Source organism: Mauremys mutica, chromosome 25 (assembly GCF_020497125.1).
Source record: "Mauremys mutica isolate MM-2020 ecotype Southern chromosome 25, ASM2049712v1, whole genome shotgun sequence".
In the NCBI taxonomy this organism is placed as follows: domain Eukaryota; kingdom Metazoa; phylum Chordata; order Testudines; family Geoemydidae; genus Mauremys; species Mauremys mutica.
Window position 1 is genome coordinate 3204457 of NC_059096.1, and position 12420 is coordinate 3216876.

General features: G+C 45.4%; 1 protein-coding gene across 3 annotated transcripts; it reads right to left on the bottom strand.

Moving 5' to 3' along the window:
- Positions 1-1816: 1816 nt before the first annotated feature.
- Positions 1817-12341, bottom strand: GSDMA (gasdermin A). Of its 3 annotated transcripts, none has more exons than XM_044999134.1 (10): positions 12163-12341; positions 10260-10525; positions 9834-10023; positions 8413-8578; positions 8212-8305; positions 7938-7979; positions 5922-6067; positions 5327-5477; positions 4564-4637; positions 1817-3054 (listed from the first exon to the last, which is right to left on the bottom strand). In XM_044999134.1, exons 2-10 carry the CDS (start codon positions 10474-10476, stop codon positions 2812-2814), a joined length of 1323 nt encoding a protein of 440 aa, XP_044855069.1. In that variant the 5' UTR covers positions 10477-10525; positions 12163-12341; the 3' UTR covers positions 1817-2811. The 3 variants fall into 3 exon arrangements, with proteins under 3 accessions (XP_044855069.1, XP_044855068.1, XP_044855070.1); XM_044999133.1 differs by having other exon boundaries at positions 10260-10503; positions 12163-12340; XM_044999135.1 differs by lacking the exon at positions 7938-7979 and having other exon boundaries at positions 10260-10503.
- Between the last annotated feature and the right edge of the window lie 79 nt (positions 12342-12420).

The following is a 12420-nucleotide window of genomic DNA, read 5'->3' on the forward strand; positions in this document are numbered from 1 at the left end:
AGATCCCCCCTCAGGGACCCCTTTCCTCCAGTGACTCCCTCTCCCACAGGAGGATTCCCCCCCCCAGTGACCCACTTTCCTCAGGGGAAACTCCGCAAGCTCCACTGCTGCTCCTGGTCTCCAAAAGGGTGAGGAACTCCTGGTCCCCCCCCCTCCCTTTCACCTTCCGTTATCAGGGTTGTGCCCCAGCCTGACCACGGCCCCGTGGTGCTGGGCGCTGCACAAACACCCAGGAAGACGCAGCCCTTGCTCCAGCGAGTTTCCAGTCCGGGTCTCAAGAAGAGCTTGGTGCCTCCGCCCAAGGCAGCAGTGGCACCTAACAGTAAGGGCTCGTGGGTGGTACTCGCTGCAGGCGTTAGAGCCATTGTTAGGATATGTTTTTTCATCCGGGTGCAGAGCTTTGCGTGCGTCTCCGTTAAAAACATAAGAACGGCCAGACTGGGTCAGACCAAAGGTCCATCTAGCCCAATATCCTGTCTTCTGACAATGGCCAATGCCAGGTACCACAGAGGGAATGAACAGAACAGGTAATCATCAAGTGATCCATCCCCTGTCGCCCATTCCCAGTTTCTGGCAAAGGGAGGCTAGGGACACCATCCCTGCCCATCCTGGCTAATAGCCATTGATGGACCTATCCTCCATGAACTTATCTAGTTCTTTTTTGAACCCCTGTTATAGTCTTGGCCTTCACAACATCCTAAAATTGGATGGAGTCCCAATTTTGCCTGGTCTGGGCTGGTGCTGGAGTGAGGGGATGCAGGGTAGCAAGTCTCCCCCATGCCAAAAGCAGCAATATCAGAATGTTACACTCCTTATGGTCTTGTGGAGCTTTGATCACAGCTTCTGCCCATGTGTCATGACATATTGTAAATATGGCCTGATCTATGTTAGAAAAGTTATGCCAGTATAACTGTGTGGTTAGAAGTGTGACTTCTTGTAAACCAATATTTTTATACCAAAGTAAGTGCTTGTGTAGACAGTTATACCAGTATAAAGGTTCTCAAGAATGGTATAGCAAATTTCCCAAACCAGAATAGGCTATACCAATATAAGCCTTTAATACTGGTATAATGCCTACACTTAGGAAGGGTTTGCTCCTTTAACTTTATGGGTATAGTTAATGTGGTGAAGATTGGACTTTTTAAAAGACATGCTCGAGTTTAAAAGGAAGTATTTTGGGGAAGTTCTCTGGCTTCTGTTACACAGGAGGTCAGACTAGATGTAAATTGATATAATGTTCTGCTCTTCGAAGGAGCAAAATATTTTTAACATTTCATCGATAAAGGGCACTGTCTCCTGTTTTATTTCTGGCATTTATGGATCTAACCTCTAAGTTACTTTTACATTCTATATCCTCCTCCTTTTTGTACTGCACTGGTGGTGGTTGGGTTTTGGGGTTTTTTTTATATGGCTGGGGTGATTTTTTTGACTGCTTTTATACCAGGGAGCCCTGATCCTGACAGGAGCCTCTGGGCACTTCTACAATACAAATAAAAACAATCCCTTTCTGTAGGGTTATGGCAGATGTTTTTAAACAAAAGTATCTATTCACTGATAAGCTGAGCAATTCAAAATATTTTAATGTTACATTACTTCTGAATTCCAGGTACCTTAGACCTGTCTAATCACACATTGCACTCCTTCCGAGACCCCTGGCAATATTGTGAAGAAGAGGGCCTGAGGTCCCTGGGGGGTGAATTCAAGTCTGTTGTATAAAGCAACCCATTATATCCCACCACCTTAATTAGTTTACACCCAGCAAATTAATTATACAACAGACAGAAACAATCACAGAACCAGACAGAGACCACGCAAATAAACAATAGCAACTATAATGCAATTATATGAACTGTAATGACAAAACAATACAGAAGTGAGGATTTCACAACTACATCTATAAAGGCATAAGGGTTTCCCAACTATGTCTATTGATAAGTGAGTTCTTACCAAACAGAAAACTATCAAACTAAATTTCCTTTTACATCTTCTAGGCTCTTCTCTTTATCCGGAGGTGATAGATCGGATCCCCTTTCTAACAGCCCCAGATTGCCTTATTTCAATATGACTGGCTTGAAATGTGTGATGACATGACGCTTTCCAGCTTATGGCTGCTCTCACTGCTTAGCCAAAGGCCTTAGCTTAAGAACAGGGCCGCAAACTGTCACAGTGAGAAAAGGCCCTTACACCGACAGACAGTGATTTTGATTCTTTTATACCTCTATAACTAGCAAAGTGATAAACATATACTTAAATTCTTAAAGTATAGATGTTTACAGACAGGCCTGAATATCTATATCCTAACATTCCACTGTCCTGGCACTGCGGACCGCGCTGCGCCTGAAGCGGCCAGCAGCAGGTCCAGCTCCTAGAGAGAGGCACGCAAGCGGCTCTGCATGGCTCTCGCCCGCAGGCACCGCCCCCCACCCCAGCTCCCATTGGCCGGTTCTGCCAAAATATGGTAGACAAGCTCATGACATCCTGGGCCATGGGTTCTCGTGAGGGAACCTGTTTTAATTCTTGGTTCTGGTTTCTCACTTCCTTTGGCTGCCAGGCAACTTGCAACAATTCCCTTCTCCCATCCACTGATCTAGAAGCAGCATTGAGGAGATATGATGAGAGGTCAGACTAGATGATCATGATGGTCCTTTCTGGCCTTAAAGTCTATGAGTCTCATCCAGATCAAGTAAGGTTGTTACAGTGTGTGGGTGTGTATAAAATTTGAGAAAAACTCACTTCCCATAGTCAACCTCAGGAAATATTTTTTCAGTCTTTCTATTGACATCCCTTCTAATATGAGGAAAGGTGTCATGTCTAGTCTGATCTAGACAGAAGATGTAAAGCATACAAGGCTACATACAATGCACCGAGGGCTGAGAAAGCAGCCAGGTCTCCAGTCCCAGTGAAAGAAGGTCCATTTCTCTGCAGTGTTACTCCACCCAGCTCTATCATTGCCTTGGTTATGTTCAGTTCCTCCTCTTGCAGGGAGGAGAGCAGCTTGGCATCCAGGCTGAAAGCGTCTTTCAGGTGGAAATCTTGCTTCAAGATGCTCTTGACCTTTGCAACAACAAAGAAGCAAAATCAAAATATTAAATCTCTGGCTGCTACAGGAATAAGCCTCTGTCAGCAATCAGCCGCAGAACTCAACCAGTGTCACTGCAGTGGATGAATAAATGATCTCTCTTTCAGTTTGCAAAGTGCTCTGAGATCCTTCAAGGTGAAAGGCGCTGTGTGTAAATGTGCATTATTAGAACTAAGATTCTTATTTTCTGTTAAGATCATGATAAACACTTATTGATTTCCAATTTTTCCTGGATTAGTTGTTCCCTAAAAGTGAGTATTTTGCCTTTAAAGCAGGAGCGTGACATACAAATGCAACCCACAGCTAGGTTCTCCCAGTAACTGCTGAGTGAGGTAAAACTGGGTGTGATGGGGTGGACTAGGCCCTGAGGCCCCCTGCTGGAGGCCTTGTGGCCCTGCCACACCCCGCCCCAGAAAGGGCAGTAGAGAGGTCCTCCAAGCTGCCCAGAGCAGCTCTGTGGGAAGCTGCCAATCAGGGCCCAGCAGGGCAGTATAAGAAGAGCTGCAGGGCCAGAGTGAGTTTAGTCCCTTGCTAGAGAAGGAGGAGAGTGGCTGGTGCTCAGGGCTGGCTGCTGGGACTCTACGAGGACAAGGCCCTGAGGTAAGGGTGAAGAATGTGCGGGAGCCATGGGAAAGTGGCCAAGGGAATTATAGAAGCAACACTGTTTATTTCAAGGGACCTTATGGATGGCTGCTATCTATAGGGTCCCTGGGCTGCAATCTGGAGTAGAGGGTGGGCCCGGGTCCCCCCCCACCAGCCACTGGGAAAGTAGCCTGGACTTTGAGGCACCCCAGAACGGGAACTGAACTGTAGTGGCCCAGCTGAAGAGCTGGGGCCAGAAAGGCCCTGGGAGGGCGAAGACACTGCCTCCAGTATTCCAGAGCAGGGACAGACAGAGACATTATAGAGGGCACTGAGAGAAGCCCTGTTAGACTTGTACCCCAAAAAGGGTTTGCTTTGCTTTTATCTCACAGACAGACTGTGTATGACTTGGCCGCTGACCCACCACAAACAGAGAGAGAGAGTAAGAACTCGGGCAAGGGGTGCTCACGTGAGGTGAGTAAAACCCCGTTACACTGGGCAACCGTATAGTTAGAACATGCTGAATTCAAATTACAAACTGATTTCTGTTTGTCTCTTAAGGAGAATAAAAATTCCAACAATTGGTAGGGTTGCTTCTGTTCAGTTTTTTAGGCATATCCTGTATCTGCAATCTAGGTGCCACCCATGGCTTCTTGGGTTGATGCCATGTGGCCCTCAGTGTCAGAAAATTTGGGCCTCCGTGTTTTAGTGGATCTCTCTGAAAGTGGTAGCTACGGTCCAGGCCTTGTTTGAAGCCTGTAATAACCCTTCCTCCTTACATCACTTCAAGCTGTGATGTTGCTGCTTATGCCCTGATCTAATCATAGCTTTGCGTTAAAACCACAAAAGGGAAGACTTCATTGAGCGCTGTGTGGTGCTGTATTTCACTGGCATTCTCTCACCAGCTCGAGCTGTTTGGATACAATCTGCTTCTCCACAGACTGTGCCAGCCGCAGTAACTGATCCTCAGTTAGCTCTGGAAAAGAAGAAATCATGTGAGAAAAGGGTTTCTTTCTGGGCGGTAAGAGGGCAAGTGCAGAGGGTGGACAAGCCCAGGTGGATAACCATCAGTTGTCTGCACTCCCTTCTGAGGATCTTAAAGCACTTTAATAATTTGACTAAATTAAGTTTTACTATCCTTGTGAGGGGGTGAGTGATTGAAATTACTATACCCATTATACAGATGGGGCAGCAGAGGCACAGACAAGGGAGGAAGTGGCTTGCCCAAAGTCACCGAACAAGCTGTGGCAAAACTGAATAGAACCAGAGAGTCCTGATTTCCCCCACTCCTGTTACTTAGCCACCCTTCCTCAGGTTCTTACTGAGGTTTCAGGTCCTCTGTGTGCCATATTCTGGGGTCCCCAATGCATTGTTTCCAAGTGGGTGCCTCAATATGAGGATTCTGCTAGGATGCCATAACGGGATGCAAACTCCATCACAATGCTATGTCTGGCAAATGGTACACTCTGTTAGCTGGCAATGGCTGCCAAAAGCAGGTCCAAATTCTCAGCAGACTCTGCACCCCGCCCTAGCCAAGAATCTAAGGAATGTCTGAACCACGCGAGTTCGCCTTCATCATTCATTCTGTTCTTCGTAGGCAGACTCGTTTCTTGTATTCTGGTGTGGCTGGGTGCCCCCATTAAAATACCCAGAACTTATTCTTACCACCAAGCGCGTGTAGAGTGTAGAGAACCGGCCCAACAAGGTAACGATGTATGCTTCCTTCAGAATCCTGTAAATTGTTTAGCAGGTCTTCCAGGTCTGGATTCTCACTCTTTAGCTCACATTTATCAGCATCTTCAAAAGCCTCTTCTAGCTGCAGGTTCGGAAGGGAAAGCTTCAGGACTGAGAATTGGAAGCTACTGAGAGAAACTCCAATCCAGCGTGGTCATGTGATGTACTGAAGTATGCATCTGACTGTGCTGGGAGGAAAGGGGTGTTGGGTGACCACATTTTCCCTAACGTCAGCTATTTACTGTAGCACAACTGGGGATTGGGGGAGGATACTGGATGAAATGGTCCACTGGCATATTCAGATGTAGGAATATCTGTGCTGGAAGAAGCCTACCAAATCATTCTGTCCATCTTCCTTCCAGAGCAAGGCTGGGGTTGTGCATTTAATTTATCTACTTATATGGCGATGGGGGCCAGATCAGAAGGTGCTGGACTGACAGATGGTCACAGGATAGGAAGGAACTCCGATTGATGGTGGTCGGGGGGAGGTCTCTAACTCCATAATGACTGAAAAAAGTAGCTTTACCTTGAGTTTGAGTTCTTGCAAGAGGTCGCTGTTTATTATCACGGCTATGATTGATTTTAAGAACTTGGCACGCAGATCTGTGGACAACTCTGAGAGCTCTGCACATTCTTTTTCAACGTCGCTCTGCAGGCCTTCCATTCCTCCATCTGAAAACAATGGAGGAGAGTCAGAATGCAAGATTCCCTGCTTGCCCAGGGAGACCAGACAGCAAATGTTAATCGGGATGGGGGAGGGGGGGAATAGGAGCCTCTATAAGAAAAAGACCCAAAAATTGGGACATCTGGTCACCCTATGCTTGTCCCAGTTCAAAAGGGTCAGATAGGACTCAAAATTTAGATGTGGAAAACTTAAATTTGGAAAGGCTTCTGTGAATATTCAGAGAATCACATGTTAGGTAATTAATAGTACTTTGTACTCAGTTAATGCCGCCTATCCAAGGATCTGGATATGTTTTCTTATTAAAGTGAATATTTTTCCATGTCACAGAAATAACTTGTCCAAAGTCACATGATGAGTTAATAACAGAGACTAGAATAGAATACAAGTCATCTCATTCTAATTCCTTCACTGAAAAAAAGATTAGTCCACTAAATAATTTCCAAGCCATAGTTTAAGGGTAGCCTATATGAAATGCACAGCAGCATAAACCGTTGCTTTGTCAAGGAATTTTGTATGATTGTCAGGTTTACACCACTGTACATTAACAAGTACAGTGAGAGATTAAATTGTTACATAATGACATCAAATTTTTGTTTACAGACATTCTGACGCTGCTTTCTGATAAATGAGAAATACCCAAATCACATGAAAGTCAACATAAATTGTCACTGGCTTATGTATGCCACTTAAACTGTGTCAATTTTGATTTTCAAATCCTGCGTATGAGATCTCTGTATGATTGACAAGAATGTACCTTGTGAGCATGATTCCCCATTCCTTTGAACCTTGTGTCATCACTTACACCTGTGCAAAACGTATGTAAAACATTTCAGTGGGTATGAATAAGTTCTGAATTGGTAGCATTTTACATCCATTTTGCATAGGCATTTGTGACTGTAAAGGTGCAAAGTTGGGAAGCAGTAAGACCCTGAAACTCAGTATACAGTCCAGAAACAAATCTTTATAACCTATGTGGTGCAGACATCAAGCTCTGGAGTAATATTTTTCAAGCTGGCTTGTGGATATTTCCATAGTCTGTGGGGACCTTTCTGGTAGTTTAGAGTGAAATGTTCTGAGAATCAAGCAGTGGGATGTCAAGAGGTGGGTCTGAGAGAGGATTTCTTTGTTATGAAGTGCTCTGCAGAGTGAAAAGTCTGGGAAATCTATGTCTCTCTAGGTGGCCTCCCTGAGCAATGACTCATATGGTCAGAACACCCTGAAAGGATTTGGCTACATTGTATCCTGATGTCAGGTGAGGATGTTATAAAGAGCTGCCTACTTGGAAAGTAATCAGATTCCGCTGTTAAAGCTGTGAAGGCAGAGAGGTGAAGAAAAAGTAACATAGAAGTTAGACCCTTGTAATTATGAATTGTTGTCAACACCAACATGCATTTATCTTTACTCCACTAAAAGGACTGTCAGTATAAAGGGTGCCTATATTTGAGGAAAGCCATTATCCTTGTTGACAAATTTAATTTATTATGAACTGGACTAAAAGAATCACTCTGGAGCCTTGTTTACACTATGGAAATTTTCAAAAAAAATTCCCACTGTTGCTAAGATTGGTTCAGCTACATCCGTATTAGCAACATTGGGGGCTTGTCTACATGCAGATTGCACTGGTTTAACTTAAGAGAGTTTAAAAACAGATTAAACTGGTGCAATGATTTATAACTGGCTATATCAATTTAGTTTGCCCCTATAAACATACTGGTGCAAGGTAAACGGCTCGAAGCCAGGATTAAATTGATACGAGTGTCCATACACAAAGTTACACTATTTTAACTAAACTGATTTAAAAATATCACGCTTTAGAGAGAATTAACACAAATGAAGATGGCAAGATGTTCTGTTTACCGTCTGCAACAAATGTTTCATTGTCTGGATGATGGGAAATACCTGGGAAGATAGAAAAAGGGAAATGACCATTTATAACCTTTGAAGAGTTATTTGATGCCTCAGGTTTTTTTCTTCTTCAGATTTTGACCAGCAGTATTTAGGCCTGAAAATATCTTCCACTCCCACTTCCAAGTATCTGTAACATGCAAGTTACATCTTGGGAAGTTCATTTCTGGTGCATTGCTTTCCCCCTGCATAGTGGATGAGCTGGAGTTTTCTAGATGATGCTTACCCCATGATTCACTTTGAATAATTAGCGGCTTGATTCTGAACGCCAGGACGCAGTCCTTAGGGATAACTATGACTCTCTTGCTGCCTCTGGTGCCCTGGTTCATGGAAAGAGGAGTTAGTGAGTTCTCACAGCACAGAGATGCGCTGAAAAGAGGCAGCTGTCCTCACCCCCCCCTTTCCTGAATCTAGATAGAAATCAAACCTTTAATGAAAAATGGACATAGATCTCATTCAGAATGTTGCCTTCCATGGTGTTGGCCTTGTATAATGTGGTCTCCTCCGAAGCGTGTACAGCCTCGTTGATCACGTACAAGTTCTCTCTGCGCTTCCTTAAATCCTTAATGAAGGAATGGTCCATGTTGATTTTCCTAAAAAAAGAAGTGGGCTCTGCATCACTCCGGAGTGTCTTTCTGTAGGTTAGACACTGGCTCCCCTTATACTTGGGTTTGCCACTTGGGGCAGAAATCAAGAGGAACGCTGGCTTAAGTGTCCACCAGGGAATTCCCCTGATCTAAGCAGAATCCCTGAGTTGCACAGAGCCATGGAAGCCTCTATTCCATCTCCTTTCATAGTACGGGTGAGAGGTGCGGCCAGGGGAAATGTGGTTTTGTGGCCCGATTACAGCTAGTCTCAGCAGCTGACATGGGCCCATGGTCAGCTACAGTAACTCCTCACTTAATGTTGTAGTTCTGTTCCTGAAAAATGCAACTTTAAGCGAAACAATGTTAAGCAAATCCAATTACCCCATAAGAATTAATGTAAATGAGGGGGTTAGGTTCCAGGGAAATTTTTTTTCACCAGACAAAAGTGTCTCTCTTTCTCTCTAGAGAGAGAGAGAGAGAGAGAGAGTGTGTGTGTGTGTGTGTGTGTGTATATATATATATATATATACACACACACACACACAAGTTTTAAACAAACAATTTAATACTGGTACACAGTGGTGATGATGATTGTGAAACTTGGCTGAGGTGGAGGAGTTAGAGGGTGGGATATTTCCCTTACTGCTAAATGATGAACTAGCAACTGGCTGAGCCCTCAAGGGTTAACTCAAGGCAGCAGGAATGGAGGGAGATATGTACATTTCCCTTAAGTACACTGCCTTGTTAATTAGATCAGCTTGCTGAGACCACAGCCCTGGTGTGTCCCCCCTGCTCTATGGAAGATGGGGTGTGCAGGGGGGAGGGGGACACCCTGACATTAGCCCCCCTCTTCCTTCCCTCCCCCCCCCCCCCCGGGCACAGCAAGCAGGAGTCTCGGGGAACAGCTCCAAGGCAGAGGGCAGGAGCAGCACATGGCAGTGGGGGGAGGGACACAGCTGAACTGCAGGCAGCTGCTGCACAGGGAACTTAGGGGAGTGGGGAGCTGATAGGGGGCTGCTGGTCCACCCTGGTTCCAAGCCCCCACCAGCTAGCTGCAAGGGGCTGCTCTTCCTGCAAGCAGTAGATAAAGCAGGCGGCTGCCAAAAGACATTAGAAGGGAGCATTACACAACTTTAAACGAGCTTGTTCCCTAATAGATCAGCAACATAACAACGTTAACCAGGACAACTTTTAAGTGAGGAATTACCGTACTGCATAAGTTAGAGATTTCCTTCCTTCTCCCCATTTCTGCCAGCCTCACCTTTCTTCTTGCAGAAACTCGAGGTCTGCTGGGCCGACCTCTGCTCTTTTCACCTTGATGGACTTCACTTGGTAGGTGCTGGCAGCTCCTGTCACTTCTGAACTCTGAAAGTGTTGAGGCAGCTTAATAGTGCACTCTACTCTGCCATCACTGGAATCCCCAACAGTGATTGAGTGTGAATCCTGGACATCTGTGGGGAGCGGGGAGAGAGAAACCCTGCAAGAGTTAACATATTCTCTTTGTACAATTAATATGTAATTACGGCCCATAGCTCCTGTGCACACAGGAAGGATGTGGCCTGACAGAGCTCAGACACAAGCAGCATAATTCGCTGGCCAGTCACTGAAAGAAAACCCCCTCAAGCCCAGGATGCTGCAAGCAGTGCTGCCACACTGGCCTGGTAAATAACGTGGGAAGACGCATTACCTAGATTTCTGCTGTCCTGTCCAGGTACCAGGATGTCACTGAGCCTAACTCCTGTTTTGTAGTAGCGGTGATGAGTCATCCAGAAGCTCTTCTTTGGTTTCCTTCGAACGAGGTAGAGGGGTCTGAAGTGATCTTGGTCGATAAGGCTGCTAACTGGGAGCAGATCTCCATCTGGAGCCAACTGCTTTACCAGGTCTTTGGTTGCCTTGTGAAACATCCTGGCTGCAGCCTGATGTTCCTTGAACTGAAGCAAAATGTACTTTTACCTTAGGAGGCAAAGACAAGTGAAGCAAACACATTTGAAATCTGAACTGGAGGTTGCAGCAAGGTGTCTTGCTCTTTGACAGCAAGTTTTACCTGCTCAGAGCTCTTAAAAACAAGAACCCTCAACATCCATATTTCTCAAAATACAGAGCTAGAGAAGTTTCTTGCTGCAAAGAGCTTATGATCCAAGGAGAGCAATAATTAGCTATTATGCCGGTACTTTTCATCAGTACCTCCAGGAGCACAAAGGCAGGTTGCTGTCACTGGCATTTCACAGGGAGGGAAACTGAAGCACCGAGTAGAAGTAACTTGCCCAAGGTAACAGAGTGAGTCAGTGGCAGAGCTGGGAATAGAACCTGGAAGCTTTCACTTCTGGCATCTTGCTCTAACCACTAGACCAGGGGTTGGCAACCTTTCAGAAGTGCTGTGCCGAGTCTTCATTTATTCACTCTCATTTAAGGTTTTGCGTGCCAGAAATACATTTTAACATTCTTAGAAGGTCTCTTTCTATACGTCTATAATATATAACTAAACTATTGTTGTATGTAAAGTAAACAAGGTTTTTAAAATGTTTAAGAAGCTTCATTTAAAATTAAATTAAAATGCAGCCACCCCCCAGCCCAGTGGCCAGGACCTGGGCAGTGTGAGTGCCACTGAAAATCAGCTCACGTGCCGCCTTCGGCATGCGTGCCGTAGGTTGCCTACCCCTGCACTAGACCCAGACCTTCCAGAGCTAGCACTCCACAGCCCAGTGCCCTAGGGAAAGGCAGAGCAGTCAGAGATGTGGGCCAACAAAGACTGATGGAATTATTATATGCAGCATCCATTCATTACAAAGAGTTAACATTTTTTTTTTTTCAAAATGATTCAGTAGTTTCTTGTTGGTATGGTAGAGGGGAAGTTCACATAACTCCTCACACAGGTTTGGAGGCATCCTATTTAATTCTGTGCCAGTCCCCCCAGCATGAACATACAGGACTGGCTGGTGTTAGCTCAGGTCAGTAATAGGAAGTATGGAAGCTGAGAGCTGCCCTAGACCTGTTCCAGGTGCCCTGTCCTCACAGGCAGGCGTTAAACAGCTGGCTGGGGCAGAAAGGAAACTAGTGCCCTTCAGGCAACATCCCGTCCCAGGTCTGTCTCACGAGATCACCTCCACCCCCACGTTTCTCTGTACTTTGACCATCATCTGAAGTATTAGGCTGTGCTAGACACAGTAATACGATAGCGATTTACAAAACTAAACTTGCCCAGACAGAAGAATGTTACGTGCTTTTTCTCTGTGCCCAGTGACATTTCCCCTCACGGCTAGGATTCAGCTCCTATGGAGAAGGAAGGAAGGGTTGGTCCTCCCCACATTTATACCTCGGGTTAAGACTGTCCACCCCTCCTGAAAAAAAAAATCACTGTTCTTTTCTTCCAATGTTATACATAACTTGCCGGTGGTTCTTTTTAAAACCAAACACCCCTGTAGCATGGATTTGTTTAAAGAGCAGAAAGGCACTGATTAGAAATCAGAGCAGGAAGTGGCACAGGGTCTTTTTTCTTTTTTTTGTGCTCCAGTGGAAAAAGGAATAGCCCTCCCGCATCGGTATTCCCCTAAGCTTGCACCATTATTACAGTCTCTTGATTAAACACTTACCACGCCGTCTGAAGACTGGAGGAAAGGAGGGTCTCAGAAGTAACTAACAGGCAGCCTCTGTGCCTGTCCCTTTCTTCCTGTAACTCACTCCCACAGCAACATTCCAACCCCTTCTCGTCATCTCAGCATGGCTTCTTATAGTTTCAGTTCTTCAGCAGTTGAAATAAACCCCCTCCAATTCCTCTGTACTTCCTGTGATGTACAGGAAGTGGGGTGTGCTTGTTTCCAAGTCTGCTTCCAAGCAGCTGGTCTTCTCAT